The sequence below is a fragment of the Macaca mulatta genome, chromosome 6 (assembly GCF_049350105.2).
Source record: "Macaca mulatta isolate MMU2019108-1 chromosome 6, T2T-MMU8v2.0, whole genome shotgun sequence".
In the NCBI taxonomy this organism is placed as follows: domain Eukaryota; kingdom Metazoa; phylum Chordata; class Mammalia; order Primates; family Cercopithecidae; genus Macaca; species Macaca mulatta.
Genome location: NC_133411.1, coordinates 73299229 through 73314557, shown reverse-complemented (window position 1 = coordinate 73314557; position 15329 = coordinate 73299229). Strand labels below are relative to the sequence as shown.

The 15329-nt window shown below is 34.8% G+C and overlaps 1 protein-coding gene across 1 annotated transcript in view; it reads left to right on the top strand.

The window, feature by feature from the left end:
* Positions 1–15329, top strand: part of ADAMTS6 (ADAM metallopeptidase with thrombospondin type 1 motif 6) — a 338936-nt gene that overhangs the window by 247595 nt on the left and 76012 nt on the right. Inside the window, exon 15 of the mRNA XM_028849466.2 lies at positions 3597–3699. Coding sequence (XP_028705299.2) covers positions 3597–3699 — 103 coding nt within the window. The remainder of the gene's footprint in view (positions 1–3596; positions 3700–15329) is intronic.

Genomic DNA, 15329 nt, shown 5'->3' with positions numbered 1-15329 from the left:
GCCATGGCCATTTGTTTACATATTGTCTATGGCTTCTCTCACACTATAATGCACAGTTGAGTAGTTGCAACAGAGACACATGGCCTGCAAAGCCTAAAATATTCGCTGTGTGGACCTTTACTGTAAAAGTTTGACAACTTCTGCCCTAAAGTGAAAAAATATTGTGTGGAAACTTATCTTATTCAGTTTTCCAAGTCGTTCATCATGATGATGATGATGATGATGATGATGATAACTGTTGTATCAATTAAGATTTAACTATAACATAATAGACCAGTCTGAATATTAAAATAGAGGGAATTTAATGCAGGAAATTGATTACATGGATGATGAGAGTCTGACTAGTTTCTTCCAGAAAGATACGTAGGAGGTAGTTTTGTCAGAGCCCAGAGGTTAGAATCACACAGCAGAAGCTGGAATCATAGGATAGAAGGGTAGGGAGGATGGAACTGTTACCTGAAGGTGGAGCTACAAAAAAGATTCTCCTTATGCTGAGATGCTGCCCAAGGCACAGAGGAAAGGAGAAAAATACTCTAGCTTCTCCAACTAGTGCCTCCCATTACCTGAACCCAACCATAAGTCAGCTGACAAAAAAGCCTAGGAAATGGAGCTTTCAGGGTTTGTTCCCCTAAAGTACAGAGCAGAGCAGAAGGGTAAGGAATGAGTGTAAGGACCCCTTCATAGCTGCTAATGATTATTAAGTGCTACCTTAGGCCAGGTACAGAGCTAAACAGTTTGCGTGAATATGTCGACTAGGAGGTAAATACTAGTATTACCCCCAGATTGTAGATGAGGCTTAAACAAGTAAATTGCTCAAGGCCATGAATTAAATAAATGACTAAGTTAGAAATAATCCAGTTCTGCCTTACTCCAAAACTCTTGCTTTTATCCCTCTTATTTTACAAATGAGAAAAAAAAGTAATATGGAAAGATAAGAAACTTGCATCTGGTTAATGACAGGGCCAAGTCTAGAACCCAAATTGTTCCTATTAGGTTTTTGTACATTTTAAGGAAGCTATAACCTGTAATGCTATTATTGTAGCATTTGGAGAGTGTCCAGAGGAGATTCCCACACTTATGGTGAAAGTATCCTTATACGCTGAAACTATTACTGAGCAACCTTTCTGTACCCCAGTTTACTTCGTTGTAAAATGGGATTATTAATTATAACTACCTCAAAAGAGTGTTGAGAAGGAGTATATAGATAATATATCTAAAGATCCCGGAACAGTGTGCCACATAATAAGTACTTAGTAAATACTAGCTTGCTCTTGTTATTGTTAATCTTTTTATTATGCTCACCCTGAGAGTGGTTATCACAGGAAAAAAGTAGATCAAAAATGTCATGAAACATTATCAAGTGCTTCATTAAATAGTAATATCCTCATATTGGACATTTTACTTTTCTTCTATTTAGGAGAATTGTTAGAAGATACGAAAATATTGCATTTTTGTTTTGTTTGCCTTTAAGCGAACGGCCCTCATGATGTCTTAGTTTCTTAATTCAAGGTCTTTTTAATGTACCAGTGCTTATACATGTGAAACATCATTTCCTCTTATGCTTCTATATAGTTCATCTCTTTCATCTAGGTTGGCCTTTTTCCAACCATTCCCAATATGTGACCTTTTCCTTCCTATTCCCATGGCTTTTCTTGGCTTCATTCTTAATAGTCTCCTGCTCCCTGACAAGTCCTTTTTCTTTCTTAACTAGAACAATTTCTGTAATACTTCGGTACATGCTCAAGATTTTTTTCTTAACTGATATATCCCTAGCTAATCATAGGACACATTTATATTTCACTTGTATCCAGCACATATAGACAATCTGTAACATGCTGTCATATACTATATGTATTGCTCAAGATGGTTCTTTTTCCATGGTCGTTTTTCCATTTGTGTCTTGTTTCTCCAACAAAGTTGAAAGTCATGCTTGGATGAACTTTAGGTGATTGGTGCTTTACAAATACTTAAGTGCTGCATGAAAACTTATAGCTAGAGTTCAAATTGTTTGTTTTTGAAATCGTTATTTGCTTTTAAAAGTAGTCTTGCTGCATGACAAAACCCACTAACAACTTTAGTCCTTGTGTGGGATTCACTAAAAATCGCTTGAAAAGTAAAGGATTCCTTTAACCGTGAGCACTCTGAAGATGCAAAGATTAGCTGACCAGGAAACAAAAGACCCTGAAACCATATCCTTCCAGCCTGATACACCTTTTAGCCTATGGTAAATATTTTTCATTTTTTTTTTTTTAAAGGCAAGCAAGAAGGTAATTTGACAATATTAATCACTAGATTTGGCATTGGAATGTCATATTTTAATGTGCTGAAAACACTCTGCTGCCACTATTTTCAGAATCAGAGGCTTTGGACTTGATGTGGTGAAAACTGAACTGTAGTATATAGGAAGCAATGATGACCATGCAAATATTTGCACATTGTGGTCTGTTATTACTGCATATGCTTCAGAGTGACCATTTGCAATGTACTGTCCTCAGAAAACTATATAAAGCAAACACAGAGATCTAAGGGAGGATAGTAAAAAGTCCTCAAAACAATCTCTGAGTGTGACTGTAACACACTTGTCATTTATTCCCAATTCAGAATTTTCTCTAGTGACATATTCTTTTCTTCCGTATTTAAGGAGAATGTTTTCTCAGTCTTTCAAAATCAATATTTTTTAGTTTTTAAGTACTACAGCTGTTGAACTTTAAAAGATAAGTCAAATTAAGTCATATCACTCAAACACGATGAGCTTTATAATTCTTTGTGAACTTAAAGGTTGAGTTTAGGATGACCCTGTGGTATATAGAATCTAGAGCTAGCTGGATTGGCAAGATTTTTCTCTTTAAAAAACTTCAGAAGCGTTTCTGAATAGAAGGAACATTTCCAGCTTTTAAAACAGATAATCCTTTTTTCACCCTCTTAACATCCTTCTCCATACCTCATACAAATGTACATGTTTTGGGGCATTTTGTATTTTATTTTCTGGGATGTTAATAAATTAAATGTAAATCTTAATAAGTCCAAATCCCTTGAATTTCAAGATGTTTATAGTTGAGGTCTAGTATTTTGCCTACTTTATTCCTCATTTAAAATATGGTTTTTGTCAAGGCTAAACAGTAAATTGCTATAGTAGTAGGAGTCCAAACCACAATTAATAGGGCTGAATGTCATGTTACAAGCCTGCTTCTTGATTTTTTAAAATAAAGATCAGGGAGTAGCTATGGCAACTAGACCTCAAATACTGTTACCCCAAAGGATTTTGTGTTTTAATTTCTTCATCTAGGTTTTCTGTGTCTTTATAAGGAGACACCTGATGGACTACAAAGAGGATTATGACATGTATCCAACCGTAAATTTATAGGGAAACAGCATACCACTTTGTTTAAATTACCTAAGTTATATCTTCTATAGCTAAGATTTCAGCTCACACATTTCACTCTGAATACTGATTGTAATACAGAAAAGCAAATGCCAGAGTTATAGCCACAGAATAAGGTAGTGAGTTAATTTGATGGAGTTCATTTTAGGGACATTGTCCCTTGCTTTTGGTATTTTCCAACAATGGTACCATTTATGATTTTATTTTATTTTAGCCATGCCCTTTGGGTTCCCGAGATTTTCGAGAGAAACAGTGTGCAGACTTTGACAATATGCCTTTCCGAGGAAAGTATTATAACTGGAAACCCTATACTGGAGGTAATGTATAACCTGACAGAGCATTCATGCTTGAGCACTTTGCAAATATCAAAGAATATACAAATACATAAAAACAAAAACATGCATACATTCATGTACATACTAGTTAAAATTAGTGTCTGCCAATAAAAGCAGGGAAATGCTTATAGTACTATAAAGGTCTCATGGTTTATTTGCCCTGTAATAAGGTTTATATATTAGTACAAATGATCAGAAATCATTTTTTAAAACCTAATTATGTTTAACAGGTATAAAATTCCTAGAAAGGATATCTGGATATCAAAACCATGTAGTATTTTTTGAGTTCTGCTTGAGGCTTCCTTGGGGTATATGTAAGTTACGTTATAATCTTTAAATGTTTGCAATTATCACCCTAAAACAAGTTATAAGAATATAAATCAGGAAACTGTGTCCTTGCTTAGTCAAAGGCCAAGATTATTGTTATTCTTTTTCAGAGTTAGGAAACATTTTTGCTCTTTAATTTGGGCATGTATCAAGCACTGATTGTTCAATAAGCAGATGTATTTTACACTCCCAAAATATAAATTACATTTTGTTGAAAATTTCTCTTGGAGGCCAGGCATAATGGCTCATGCCTGTAATCCCAGCACTTTGGGAGGCCGAGGCAGGTGGATCACCTGAGGTCAGGAGTTCAAGACTAGCCTGGGAAACATGGCAAAACACCATCTCTACTAAAAATACAAAAAGTAGCCAGGTGTGGTGGCGTGCACCTGTAGACCCAGCTATTTGGGAAGCTAAGGCAGGAGAATCACTTGAACCCAGGAGGCGGAGGTTGCAGAGAGCCAAGATCACGCCACTGTACTCCAACCTAGGCGACAGAGTGAGACTCCATCTCAAAATTTAAAAAACAGGAAATATACTCTTAAGATAAGTTTACTGTTTGCTTGCTTTTCCAGTATATTACATTAAAAGAATTTTACAGTGACAACTTTATATTTACCACCAAGATTCTACCATTAACATTTTACTATACTTTCTTCATACATGTCTATTCTTCTATCCATTTATTAATCCATCTTATTTTTTGATGTATTTCAATTTAAATAGCAGTCATTAATGTACTTTCCTCTAAGTACTTCAGCATAGTAACATTATCTACAGTTCAGTTATTTGTTTACTTTTTTCTCTTAAGGCAAGATTATATACAGTGACATGCAAAATTTTAACTATGCTTTCTCTGGTTTTTGACCAATACACACACTTTAAAAATCCTGTTGCAATATGGAACATTGACTTTACCTCCAAAATTCTTCTAGTCTTTGCCTTAGTCAATTTGGACTGTGGTTACAAGTTGCTATAGACTGGAGATCTTAAAATATAAAATTATTTCTCAGTACTGGAGGCTGGAAATCTGAGATCGAGGTGTCAGCAAGGTTAGAGTCTGGTGAGGGCCCTCTTCTGGGTTGTGAACTGTTGTTTTCTCATTGTATCCTCACATGGCAGAAAAAGTGGGGAAAAGAGCTGTCTGGGATCCTTCTTATAAGGCTACTACTGCCATTCAGAGGGCTCCACTGTCATGACCTAGTTACCTTCCAAAGGCCTCATCTTCAAATTGGGGATTAGGATTTCAACATATGGGTTTTGGGGGGACACAAACATTCGGTCCGTAAAAGTCCTTATAGTCCTTTGCAGTCAATAGTTGCCTCTCTCTACTTCTCCTAAGAGACAAGCATCATTCTGATTTTTTTTCTCACCGTAGATTAGTTTTGCCTGTTCCAGAACCTATTGTATACAATACTGTGTTGTAAATCTTCTTTAAACCTAATGTTTTTGAGATCTATCTACATTGTTGTACATAGAAGTGGCTCACTCTAGCCAAGCACAGTGGCGGATACCTGTAAGCCCAGCTACTTGCGAGGCTGAGGCAGGAGAATCACTTGGGTCTAGGAGTTCTCTTAAAAAAAAAAAAGGAGTTTATTCTTTTTTACTGCTGAGCAGTATTCCATAATAATAACCAGTTTTTCCATTCTGCTGTGATGGACATCTGGGTTGTTTCTAGTTTTTAGCTATTATGAGTAAACTGCTATGAACATTTGTGTACTGTCATTTTGTGGGCATATGTTTTCATTTTACTTGGGTAAATACTTAGGAGTAGAATTGCTGGGCAATACATTAGATGTGAATTTAGTTTAGTTTTTAAAGAAACTGCCAGATGTTTTTCCAAAGTGATTGTAGCATATTTAACTCCCACTGACAATGTCTGAGGGTTCTATTTGCTGCACATCTCTGTCAATATTTGGTCTTTTCAGTCTTCTTCTGGAGGGAGTAGAGTGGTATTTCAGTGAAATTTCCATTTCCATTTTCTAATGATAATGTTAAGCATGTTTTCATATATTTATTGGCCATTATATATCTCCTTTTGTACTGTCTATTCAAATCTTTTGCCTATTTTTAATTGAGTTGTTTACCTTCTCAAGTGGTAGTCATTTATAAGTTTTACAAATGTTTTGTCACATTCTGTGGCTTTCCCATTGCTTTTTAAATGGTGGTTTTATGCATATAAGCTTTTAATTTTTCTGTTTTTAATTCCAATTTTTAAATAATTTTTCTTTCTGGTCATTGTGTTCTGTGTCCTAAGAACTCTTTGCGCCTACCTCAATTTAAGGAAATATTTTTTTATGTTTTCTTCCAAAAGCCTTATTGTTTAGTCCTTACATTTACATCTATGATCTATCTCAAAAGAATTTTTGGTATGATTTGTATCTGTAGTGTATTTATGGATTTTCTGTTTTGTTTTGTTGATCTGTCAATCCTGTGCCAGTACCATACTGACTTGATTACTGTAACTGTATAGTCATGAACACATTTGATGTTTTTTATAAGAGTTCTTCCAATATGCTAACTTACTTTTTCATGTAAATTTTTGCCTCAATTGTTAATCTCCACAGAGAAACCTGCTGGACTTACGAATGGTGTTATGTTGAATCTATAGATCAATTGAGGGATAACTGAATATTAAACCATATTGAATTTTACAATTTTTGAACATGGTATATCCCTCAATTTATTTATGTCTTTAATTTCTCCCAGCTATGTCTTGTACTTTTAAGTTTAAGGTCCTGCATGTACTTTACTAAATTGATTCCTGAGTAATTTATGGTTTTGACACTATTGTTAATTAAACTTTTGAAAATTCCATTGATATTTGTATATTAACTTTGTATTCTGTGACCTTTCTAAATACTCATATTTTTTTCTTTCTTTTTTTTTTTTTTTTTTTTTTTTTGAGACAGAGTCTGGTTCTGTCGTCCAGGCTGGAGAGCAGTGGCTCAATGTTGGCTCACTGAAACCTCCACCTCCTGGGCTCAAGCGATCCTTCCACCTCAGCACCCTGAATAGCTGAGACTACAGGTGCACACTCTCATGTCTAGCTAGTTGTATATTTTGTAGACACAGAGTTTTGCCATGTTGCCCAGGTTGGTCTCCAACTCCTGGGCTCAAGTGATCCACATGCCACAACCTCCCAAAGTGCTGGAATTACACACCCAGCCTAAATTCCCATATTCTAATTGTTTTACAGATGCTCAGGATTTTTTTGATAAACAGTCATGTTGTCCTGAAATAGAGACAATCTATTCGAATCTTTATGCCTTTTATTTCATTTTCTTGCCTTAATGCACTGGATTGGGCCTAGAGTATAATTTTTACATGTACTGATTATATTTTTTATTCTTTATCCTATTAATATGCTGAGTGACCTGATAGATTTGACAATCTCAAACCAAGATTTTTTTTTTTTTTTTTTTTTTTTGAGACAGGGTCTTGCTCTGTTGCCAAGGTTGGAGTGCAGTGGTGTGATCACGGCACACTGCAGCCTCAACCTCCTGGGCTCAAGCATCCTCCCACCTCAGCCTCCTGAGTAGCTGGGACTGCAGGTGTGTGCCATCATGCCTGGATAATTTTTGTATTTTTTGTACAGATGGGGTTTTGTCATGTTGCCCAGGCTGGTCTCCAATGCCTGGGCTCAAGCAATCCACCCATCTCAGCCTCCCAAAGTGCTGGGGTTACAGGCATGAGCCAATGGGCCCAGCCTCAAACCAAGCTTATATTCCTAGGATAAACTGCATGTAATCATGATGTATTATTTTTTATTTATTATTGTATTTAACTTAATTGATAATGTTTTATTATGGATATTTGCATCTGTGTTTACATTTGTAAATATTTTTCTTGTAATTTGTAAATATTTTTCTTGTGACGTCTTTGATAAGTTTTGGTATCAGATGCATTCTGGTTTCCTGAAATAGAATCTTTATTTATTTTCAAAAGAATTTTAGGATTGGTATTATTTATTCCTTAGAATAGATTTCACTAGTAAAACCAGCCAGGCTTGATATTTTCTTTGTGAAAACCTGTTATTAAAAATTTAACTCCCTTAAGAGAAAAGGGCTATTTAGGTTTGTTGTGTGCTTTTTTAAAAAATTTCTCGTGGGGTTTTTTTGCTTGCTTTTTTTTTTTTTCTTTTTTGAAACAAGGTCTCCCTCTGTCGCCCAGGTTGCAGTGCAGTGGCCCAATCATATCTCACTGCAGGCTCGATCTCCCGAGCTCAAGAGATCCTTCTTCCTCAGCCTCCTGAGTAGCTGGCCACCACACCGGACTAATTAATACTTAATTTTTATTTTTAGTAGAGACTACATCTTGCTATATTGTCTAGGCTGGTCTCAAACTCCTAGCTCAAGGGATTCTTCAATCTCAGCCTGCCAAAGTACTGGGATTATAGTGTGAGCCACCATGCCTGGCCTTCTTTCAGTTTTTGATTTTGTGTCTTTAAGAAATTTATGTTATACCCATGTGGTCCAGTTTATTGATATAAAATTGATCATAACATTCTCTTGTTATGCCATTTAATATTAATATTTATAAAATCTGTAGTGATGTATGCTTTCACTTCTGATATTGATAATTTGTGTTTTCACTGTTTTTCTTGGTCAGTCTTGTTTGGGATTTAACAATTTTATTTATCTTTTCAAAGAACCACATTTTTGCTTTGGTACTCTTTCCTGTAATTTGTCTTTTTTTTCTAACTTATTTATTTTTGTTCTTACAGTTATTATTTTCTTATTTATTTTCAGTTTCTTTTGCTCTTTTACATTTCCAAAATTTGATGTTATATTTTTATAGCTTTTAGTTCAAACTATTTTATTTACATTGTGAGTTCTTTGACCTCTGGGTTACTTAGAACCATTTTGTTTTAATTTCCAAATATTTGAAATTTTCTAGAATTTTTTGTTGTTCATATATAATTTAATTTCATTAAGATTAGAGAATAGGCCAGGTGTGGTGGATCATGCCTGTAATCTCAGCACTTTGGGAGGTCAAGGTGGGAGGATTTCCTTAGCCCAGGAGTTGGAGACCATCCTGGGCAACATAGTGAGACCTTGTCCATACAAAAAATAAAAAATTAGTTGGGTGTAGTGGTACATGCCTGTAGTCTCAGCTACTCAGGAGGTTGAGGTGGGAGAATCACTTGAGCTCAAGAGGTGGAGGCTACAGTGAGCTATGATCACACCACTGTAGAGTGAGAACCTGTCTTAGAAAAAAGAAAGAAAAAGATTAGAGAATACTCTTTTCTTGGTGAATGTTCTATGTATACTTGGAAAGTAATGTTTTCTTCTGTTATTGGCTATATAGTGTTCTATAGATATCTATGAGATCAACTTGGTTGAGAATGTTGTTCAATCTTTTATATTCTTTCTGATTTTTTTCTACCCTTATTGTATCAATTATTGAGAGTGGTGTGTTAAAATCTCCAACTATTATATGGCTTTGCTTTCATTTTTAAGAAGATTTTGCTTCATGTATTTGAATCTTTTTTATTAGGTGCATATACCTTTGAGATTGTTTTACCATAGTATAGGAGAAGTGTCTGAAATAATTTACAGACTTAATAATTACCATCTACATAATTTCATGCATATTGAATTAATCCTAAATTCATACTAAGCATTAAGGTAATTGGTTAATATGACCTTTCATTTAGAAAATCATTTTAATTCCTTTCTGGAATTAACAACTGTATTAGTCAGGGTTCTCTTTTTTTTTTTTTTTTTTTTTTTTGAGAGGGAGCCTCACTCTGTGGCCCAGGCTGGAGTGCAGTGGCCGGATCTCAGCTCACTGCAAGCTCCGCCTCCCAGGTTTAGGCCATTCTCCTGCCTGAGCCTCCTGAGTAGCTGGGACTACAGGTGCCCGCCACCTCGCCCGGCTAGTTTGTTTTTGTTTTTTTGTTTTTTGTTTTTTTTAGTAGAGACGGGGTTTCATTGGGTTAGCCAGGATGATCTCGATCTCCTGACCTTGTGATCCGCCCGTCTCGGCCTCCCAAAGTGCTGGGATTACAGGCTTGAGCCACCGCGCCCGGCCTTAGTCAAGGTTCTCTAGAGGGACAGAACTGATGGAATATATATAAAGGGGAGTTCATTAAGTATTAGCTCACACAATCACAGGGTCCCACAATAGGCCATCTATAGGCTGAGGAGCAAAGAGTTTCAAAATTGAAGAGCTTGGAGTCAAATGTTCGAGGGCAGGAAGCATCCAGCATGGGAGAAAGATGTAGTCTGGGATGCTAGGCCAGTCTCTCTTTTCACATTTTTCTGCCTGCTTATATTCTAGCCTAGCTAGCAGCTGAGTAGATTGTGCCCACCCAGATTAAGGGTAGGTCTGCCTTTCCCAGCCCACTGACTCAGATGTTAATCTCCTCTGGCAATACCCTCACAGACACACCCAGGATCTGTACTTTGTATCCTTCAATCCAATCAAGTTGACACTCAGTATTAACCATCACAACAGCCTTACTTTTTTTCCCTAGTTTCCCTGACATATAATTGACAAATAAAAATTGTATACAGTTAAGGTGTATAATGTGATGTTTTGATATACATATATACTGTGAAATGATTACCATAATCAAGCTAATGTATCCATCACCTCACATAGTTACCTTTTTTCTGTGTATGATGAGAATACCTAAGATCTACTCTCAACAAATTTAAAATATACTATACATTATTCTTAACTATACTATATTAGATCTCTAGAACTGATCCCTCTTATAACTGAAAGCTTGTACCCTGTGAGCAATATCTCTCTATTTCCACCTAATCCCTGATAAGCACCCTTCTCTCTATGAGTTTGACTTTTTTAGATTCCACATATAAGTGAGATCATACAGTATTTGTATCTGACTTATTTCTCTCAGCATGATGTGCCCCAGCATTTCTGTATTTCTTTCTCATTTAAGATGGAATGATATTTCATTCTATATATCTGTATAAAACAATTTTCTTATCCATTCATCTGTTGACAGACACTTGGGTTGTTTCCATATCTTGACTAATGTGAATAATGCTTCAGTGAACATGGGAGTGTAGGTATCTCTTCAAGATAGTGATTTCATTTCCTTTGGATATATACCCAGAAGTGGGATTGCTGGATCATATGGTTATTCTATTTTTAATTTTTGGAGAAGCCTGCATACTATTTTCCATAATGGCACTGCTAGTTTACATTCCCACCAATAATGTATATAAGAGTTTTCTTTTCTCCACATCCTTACCTATACTTATTATCTTGTGACTTTTTTGTACTAGCCGTCCTAACATGTGTGAGGTAATATCTCATGGTGGTTTTTATTTGCATTTCCCTTATGATTAGTGATTTTGTACACCTTTTCATATACCTGTTGGCCATTTGTATCTCTTCTTTGGGAAAAAAAAGGTCTATTCACATTCTTTGCCTATTTTTTAATTAGTTGTTTTTTTTAAACTAGTGAGTTGTATGAGTTCCTTATATGTTTTGGGTATTTTCTCCTATTCTGTGGATTGCCTTTTCATTATATTGATCGGTTCCTTTGCTGTGCAGAAACTTTTTAGTTTGACATAGCCCTGCTTGTTTATTTTGGCATTTGTTGTCTGTGCTTTTGGTGTCATATCCAAGAAATCATTGCCAAGACCATCGTGCTGGAGCTTTGCCCTTACGTTTTCTTCTAGTAGTCTTATGTTTAATTCTTTAATCCCATTTCAGTTGATTTTTGTGTATGGTATAAACATCCAATTTCTTTTTCTTTCTTTCTTTTTTTTTTTTTTTTCCTTTTTTGCATGTGAACATCTATTTTCCCCAACAGCACTTATTGAAGAGACTATCCTCTCCTCACTCTATTTTCTTGGCACCTTTGTCAAAGATTAGTTGACTATATATGCATGGGCTTATTTTCAGGCTTAATATTTGTTCCATTGCTCTACTTATCTGTTTTAATAAAATACTATACTGTTCTGATTGCTACAGGTTAGTAATATAGTTCAAAATCAGGAATTGTGATGCCTCTAGCTTTGTTGTTCTTGCTTAAGATTGCTGTGGCTATCTGGAGTCTTTTTAGTTTCATATGAATTTTAGGATTTTTTTTTCTATTTTTATGAAAAATATCATTGGAATTTTGATAGAGATTGCATTGAATCCATAGATCACTTTGGGAAGTATGGACATTTTGACAATATTGATCTTTCCAATCTGTGAACACATGACATCTTTCCATTATTTGTGTGTTCTTCAATTTTTTTCATCAGTGTTATACCTATTTTTGATGCTATTATAAATAAGATTGTTTTCTTAATTTCTGTCTTATGTAATTCATTGTTGGCCTACAGAAATGGACTGATTTTTGTTTGTTGATTTTAGTGTCTGTATTTACTGAATTTTGGTATTAGTTCTAACAGCTTTTGGTGGAGCCTTTAGGGTTTTCTATGTATAAGAATATGTTGTCAGCAAACAGAGACAATTTTTCTTCTTCCATTCCATCTTGCATGCCTTTTGTTTCTTTTTCTTGCTTACTTGCTCAGACTAGGACTTCAGTACTATATTGAATGGAAATAGTGAGAATGGGCATCGTTACCTTGTTCCTGATCTTAGAGGAAAAAATGTCAGCCTTTCATCACTGAGTACGATGTTAGCTGTGGGCTTGTCATATAGGACATTTATTGTGTTGAGGTATATTCTTTCTATCCTTAATTTTTATAATGAAAAAATATTGAATTTTGTCAGATGCTATTTTTGCATCTATTGTAATGATCATTTGGATTTTCTCCTTCATTTTGTTAACATGGTGTATTACAGTGCCTGATTTGTGTATGTTGAATCATCCTTGCATCATCATGATAAACCCTACTTGATCATGTTGAATGATCCTTTTAATTTGCTATTTAATTTAATTTGCTAGTATTTTGTCGAAAACTTTTACATCCATGTTCATCAGGGATATTGGCCTATAATTTTCTTTTCTGTTAGTATCATTGTCCGGCTTGTTATCAGGGTAATGCTGCCCTCATAAAATGCATTTGGAGTATTTCCTTCTCTGCAATGTTTTTGAAAGAGTGTAAGAAAAATTGGTCTTAATTCTTCTTTGAATGTTTGATATAATTCACTGGTGAAGTATAATATTGCACTTTTATTTGATGAGAGGTTTTTTGTTTTATTTTTTTTTTTTAGTGTTTCAGCCTCTCTTCTTATTATTGTTCTGTTCAGATTTTCTATTCAGACTTCATGATTCAGTCTTTGTTGTATGTCTCTAGAACTTTATTCATTTCTTCTAGTTTAAATTGTTGACATATAAGTGTCCATAGTAGTCTCATGGTCCTTTGCATTTCTGTGGTGTCCGTTGTAATGTCTCCTCTTTCATTTCTGATTTTTATTTGAGGCTTTTTCTCTTTCTCTCCTAGTGTAGCTAAAGATATGTCAATTTTGTTTATCTTCAAAAAAACCAACTCAGTTTTGTTTATCTTTTCAATTCGTTTTCTTTTCTCTATTTCTTTCTGCCCTGAGCTTTGTTATTTTGTTCCTTCTTCTAACTTTGGGGTTAGTTTATTCTTCCTTTTCTAGTTCCTTGAGATGTAAAGTTAAGTTGTTTGTTTGAAATCTTTCTCCTTTTTTCATGTTAGACATTTATTGCTATAAGCTTTTCTCCTTGTAGTGCGTTTGCAGCATCTCATAAGTTTTGGAATGTTGTGTTTCTGTTTTTACTTGTCATAAGGTTTTTTGTTTGTTTGTTTTGGTTTTGGTTTTTTGTTGTTTGTTTGTTTTTGAGACAGAATCTCATTTAGTCATCCAGGCTGGAGGGCAGTGGTGCAATCTTGGCTGACTGCAACCTCTGCTTCCCAGGGTCACGTGATTCTCCTGCCTCAGCCTCCCGAGTACCTGGGATTACAGATGTGTAGCACCATAACTGGCTAACTTTTTGTAGTTTTAGTAGAGACTAGGTTTCAACGTGTTGACCTGGCTGATCTCAAACTTCTGACCTCAAGTGATCCACCTACCTTGGCCTCCCAAAGTGCTGGGATTACAGGTGTGAGCCACCACACCTAGCTGCTTGTCATAAGATACTTTTAAATTTACTTTTTTATTTCTTCTTTGGCCCATTGATTGTTCAGGAGCACATTCTTTAATTTCCACATATTTGTGAATTTTCCCATTTTCTTTTTGTAACTGATTTCTAGTTTTATACCATTGTGGTCAGAAAAATGCTTGATATGATTTCAATCTTAAATTTGTTAAGACTTGTTTTGTGGCCTAACATATATGTATCCTGGAAAATTTTCTGTGTGGGCTTGAAAAGATAGTATATTTTGATGCTTCTGGGTGGAATTTTTTGTATGTCTGTTCATTCTGTTTGCTCTAAAGTATAATTCAAGTGCATCTTTTTCTTATTGGGATCCTGTCTGGATGATCTATCCATTGTTGAAAGTAGACTACTGAAGTATCTTCCTATTGAATTGTTGTCTATTTCTCTCATTGTATTTTAATATTGCATTATATATTTAGGTACTCCAATGTTGGGTGCATATTTACAATGGTAAATTGTACTGAATTCATGAATTGACTCCTTTATCATTATATACTGACTTTGTCTCTTGTTACAGTTTTTGACTAATAGCCTACTTTGCCTGATAGAAGTATAGCTTTCCCAGCTATGTTTTGGTTTCTGTTTCCATGGAATATATTTTCCCATCACTTCACTTTTAGTCTATGTGTGTTATTAATCTGAAGTGAGTGACTTGTAGGCAATATAGAGTTGTCTTGTTTTTTTAAAAAAAATTCATTTTGTTTTTCATTGTAGAATTTAATCCATTTACATTTATAGTAATTATGTTTCAATAATTACTACTTATATCTTGTCAATTGTTTCTGGCAGTTTTATAGACTTTTTTGTTTCTTTATTTTTCTCTGGCTGTCTTCCTTTGTAATTTGATGATTTTCTGTAGTAGTATGCTTTGATTTCATATATATATATATAGCAGATATATATATATATCTGCTATAGGTATTTTCCTTTGTGATTACCATGAAGCTAATATAAAAATCTATAGTTATAATAGTCTGTTTTAAGCTGTTAACAACTTACCTTCAATCATATACAAAAATTTGACACTTTTACTCTTCTATTTTATATTTTTGATGTTATAGTCTTATCTTTTTATATTGTAGTCCATTCACAAATTAGTGTAGCTATCAGCCTCTTCTGGCCTGCAGGGATTCTGCTGAGAAATCTGCTGATAGACCTATGGAGTTCCCTTGTATGTTATGAATCTTTTTTCTCTTGCCTTCAAAATTCTTTGTCCTTGATTTTT